Source organism: Rhinichthys klamathensis, unplaced genomic scaffold (genome assembly GCF_029890125.1).
Source record: "Rhinichthys klamathensis goyatoka isolate OS25496 unplaced genomic scaffold, OSU_Roscu_1.1 h1tg000723l_1, whole genome shotgun sequence".
Lineage (NCBI taxonomy): Eukaryota > Metazoa > Chordata > Actinopteri > Cypriniformes > Leuciscidae > Rhinichthys > Rhinichthys klamathensis.
This window is the reverse complement of record NW_026607138.1, coordinates 37,255-41,733: the sequence shown is the minus strand read 5'-3', so window position 1 is coordinate 41,733 and position 4,479 is coordinate 37,255. Positions and strand designations below refer to the sequence as shown.

The window sequence follows — 4,479 nt, the reverse complement described above, 5'->3', positions numbered from 1 at the left end:
TTGCTTGCGTATTTAATATGTTATTAATATGCATTGATTTTTACTATTAATGCATTTAATGTATCTGTTCATTAAAAAAATATATAAAATGATTCTGTTCATTTTATCACAGATTTGCAACTCCAGAAAAATATCCGATAAAAATGCACGCCTAAGTAAATCCACAAAATGCATCTCTTCTTCACTAAAATAACTAAATAAATTAAACTAACCACCTACACATGAGGAAGGACACTTTACAATATGGGATATTTTTAAATAAATTGTAATTTAATGTTTACATCTTTGCATGAAAAATGTCAAACAGAGTGAAAAAAAATCTAGATTCTGTCGCATTTAACTTAACCGAAGTAAGTGTAATATTTACCTGCAAGTAGAATTATAGACGCTCAACTGGCTTGCTACAATATGCTGCAAAAATAAGTATATATTTGGTGGTAAAAAAGAAAAATTGTGTCCACCAACAACACCAGTACTATGGACCGAGTATTACCAAAGTATATTCTATTTAATTAAAGTTAAACCATAATATCGAATAGTAAAACAGACATTCACAGTTGAATGAGAGAGACGTGTGGTTTGAAAGAAAATTTTGATTTGATTTCTTAACCCCTGTATTTCAATTCGACGTTGAAATCACACAGTTGCATAGCATTCGTAGCTCAGACGTTCTAATAATTCATATGTAATTTAAACATTTCGATATTTTAGCCAACAATACTCATTCGGAACTCTGGTGCATTTAAGTCACATATGAGCCAATATCTGGCAGTGCGCGAGCGGCACATATCAAAGCATTTTCACTGAGATATTTGAAAAACGGAGTCGTGTGGTGAACGCCTGCGTGTCCCTTTTAAAACAAATCCAGGGACTGTCAATCATCGCGCATTCCGACCAATCCCAAAGCACCGTTTTTTAAAAGCTGGTTTGCCTGCTGTGCTTTTATATTGCAGTATGGCCTGGTTCGGAGCATTTTACTACCACGGTTATTGCCACAAATCAAGAGGGCAAAGTGAACGGCATGGGACTCACACCAATCTTAACGAACCTGGGTCCGATTCCTGCGTCTGAGAGGTTTACGGGCAATAACTGCACATGCAGATGATACAGCGGGGGAAATGGGGGAAGAGTTTTGTTGGTAAATCGTAAACGTTAAAGGTTGGTTGATTTGCCAAACCCTCAGTCAAGCTTGAAACAAAACATGACAAGCCTGTCGCGGTTTAGTGGCTGCCCTCTTTCTTGCGTCAACCCTGGGGAGAGCAATACTGAACCCAGCATGGTGCTGCCACCTTTGGCAGAGGAGCACATGGGGCACCCCACTGGCAGTTCCTTAAAACTCTGCCCCTCACAAAATTTGCGAGACTACCACGAGACGAGGGCCAGTGCATATGTTGACCACTCGGTTACCCATTTTCCAGACACTGGATACACCAGTCATCGCTTAGAACCAAGTCCTAGGGGCATTATCATTGGGACAAATCTGTCAGCAGCAGGCATGCCACCAGTAACTGATCAGCTGGCTCCGAGACCTAACCAACATGGCAATATTGGAAGGTACCGTGACCTCCACAGCTATAGGGATGGCAGGAGCCACGCGTTCTTCACCACGTATCAAGAGCAGGCCCATGGCTCGTCAGACGGAACCCGAGATCTCAGCAGCCAAATGATGTTGGGTCTTCCCGGAGATCTTCTCTCACGGACGCACCCGTATGGGCAGTCGGTCAATGGCCCCAGGGCCAACAGCCAGCAGCTAGTCACACAGTTCTTGGAGTTCTATAAGCCACTGAATATGGCCATGCAACGAGGAGGGGGTGACGCCTTCCTCAGGTGCTCCAGGCAGAACCCGAAGCACGAGCTCGTGTGTAAGTGGAGTGACGGCCAAGAAGGCACTGGCAAGCCGCCCTGCGCCAGGAGTTTTGGGACCATGTATGAACTCGTCACCCATGTGACGATTGAGCATGTCGGAGGACCGGAGCACTCTGACTACGTTTGTCACTGGGAGAACTGCCCAAGAGACAGAAAGCCCTTCAAAGCCAAATACAAGCTCGTCAACCACGTCAGAGTGCACACTGGAGAAAAGCCCTTTCCCTGCCCTTTTCATGGATGTGAAAAAGTTTTTGCCAGATCCGAAAACCTCAAGATACACAAGAGAACGCATACAGGTTAGTTAAATAATAATAATAATAACAATAATATAAAGATAGGCTTCAGACTTTTGGAATTGTTTCTAAATCTTTTTCAAAGTGTTTTACTTAACATTGCTACAACACATTTTTTTTAAATGAAGAATTGCCAGGACAGAATAAATAAATCATATGTTTGATTATTTGATCCCAAAGTAACGTTATAAAATATTCAACGGTATAGTTTTACAATTAATTTGTGCTGTACATAAACACGGATTTTGACACTGTGGTCCATCATGTGTAATTTATTTTCAAAACGTTTCGGCATAAAAACGAATGTAGATTTTTTGCACACTATAGAATTTAATAATTTTTCTGCAACACTTAAAATTAAGAGGCGATTAAAGCATTTATTCATTTCAAATGTAGCCCACTGTTCGTTCTAACGTTTGCTGTTCGTATTAGTGGAATCATTTTTTATTTCGTTTTTATAAACCGTGCTGGCGAAAATCAGTCCACAGGCCAGTTGTTTGGGTGCCTCTCATTCATGCAGTGAAAATAAATAAATAAATTCCAGGGCACCGGAGAGCTGTGACGTAGCGTTTACGCAAGGCGCAGCTGAATTCTCTGCTATGGTAGTGCACCCGCTCGTGCTTCGCACTGCAAGCTTTGAGACCACTACACTTGAAACTGACGTCACAGTAATCCTTAGAATATTACGATCACTATAAATTTCCACAATACTGTTTTTTTATATTATTATTTATTTAACCATAAGGTATGATTTAGCCTTTATGGAAATTATATATCGATTAGTTTAATTAGGGTAATAAAGCTACAGTTAACTTTATTTTTTCTTTACTAGAAATCAATTAAAATAGGAATTAATATTTGGCTAATAACGCATAAAAAATATGAATGAGGTCGACTAACAGACGGATATTAAGAATTATTATTGTTCACTGAAAGCATTTAAGTAGAATTTGAAAATGAATCACTGACACAATTCCATAAATTACCAAGAAGCCAACTGTTGGTTATGGCATAATTCAACTTAAATGATAATAGCCTAATCTGTTTGTTCTTAATTTAATGTTCCTTATTTATTACTGAAATGAATTTGAGGTGTAGCTATGCATTTGCGCTTCATTAATAAGTTAAGCTAAGGCTAAGTCTGTTTTAGCTAGTGTGAATCATATTGAATGAGCAGCCATTGCATGGAAACAACTGAATGGAAAATACCACTTTTAAGAATGATAGGGGGGAAATAGGGCTAAATGGATTTTTTTTCCCCATTTATCACATTTTGCTTGTACGAGAGTGTTGTCTAAAGTTCTCTCCTCGCCTGCTATAGGCTACTGTTTAATGTGTGGAGCAGCACACTTTTTTTTGCTACAACATCCTGCATAACACATCTAATGACACCATGCACTCAGAACTGATGAGCCATGGTTGACTGTACATCCCACCCGTAACTCGCGTTTCCCCCTCCTCTGCCCGTTTAGGTGAGAAACCGTTTAAATGTGAGTTTGAGGGCTGCAATCGGAGATTCGCAAACAGCAGTGACCGGAAGAAGCATTCTCACGTTCACTCCAGCGATAAACCCTACACGTGCAAGGTCAGAGGCTGCGAAAAATGTTACACACACCCCAGCTCCTTGCGCAAACACATGAAACTTCATTGCAAGGCCTACATTGCCAAAATCGGTGAAGACGACGAGCACCTTGTAGAGGCCAGGTCTCCTGAGGTGGCAGAACAGCAAGACACACCCGCCTCTACCACAGTGACGCGATCGATGACGACTCCCTCCCAAGAGACTCTGTCTCCTGAGACGCGAAATGAGTCGACTATGAGGTCACGTTTCCATCACACCTTTGAAAACAGTTTGGACTATACGGCGCACAGGCCACAGTCCCTTTTGGACCCTCTGTTGCTACAACGGGGCAATTACAGACCCGAGTCTGTACAATACTCATGCAACCAACCAAGCCATACTTTCCCACCTAGCCATAGAACTTTTACGTCCAACTCACCTTTTCAAAAAAGTCTGGTAAATGGCTGGTACACATGTCATAGCGCCGTGGACACATTTTCACCCAAACACTGTAACTGATGTATAGCCTAATGTCTGTGATTCGGGCTTGTAGGCCTACGCGGCGTGTTAAAGCATGACGGATGACAGCCGAAGTTTTACTCCTTGTGTAAAATTGTCCTACAGGCTTATAAAATAGGATAGTGCAATTTGTTACTCTACGTGAGCTTTATCTGTTGTATGTTCTTGTATTGGTGAGACGTCGGTGACGGTGAATATTCCTAAACTGTAAATAGCTTATTTAACCTTTACTAAATGTCT

The 4,479-nt window shown here is 41.1% G+C and overlaps 1 protein-coding gene across 1 annotated transcript; it reads left to right on the top strand.

Annotated features, from left to right (window-relative positions):
• The first annotated feature begins 810 nt into the window (after positions 1-810).
• zic6 (zic family member 6) lies at positions 811-4,239 on the top strand. Its single transcript, XM_056242337.1, has 2 exons — positions 811-2,162; positions 3,632-4,239. Exons 1-2 carry the CDS (start codon positions 1,202-1,204, stop codon positions 4,237-4,239), a joined length of 1,569 nt encoding a protein of 522 aa, XP_056098312.1. The 5' UTR covers positions 811-1,201.
• Positions 4,240-4,479: the final 240 nt, after the last annotated feature.

Coding starts and splice junctions, on each gene's coding strand:
- zic6 (XM_056242337.1), top strand. CDS start 1,202: ATGACAAGCCTGTCGCGGTTTAGTGGCTGCCCTCTTTCTTGCGTCAAC. Junction 2,163..3,631: donor ACACAAGAGAACGCATACAG/GTTAGTTAAATA, acceptor CTGCCCGTTTAG/GTGAGAAACCGTTTAAATGT.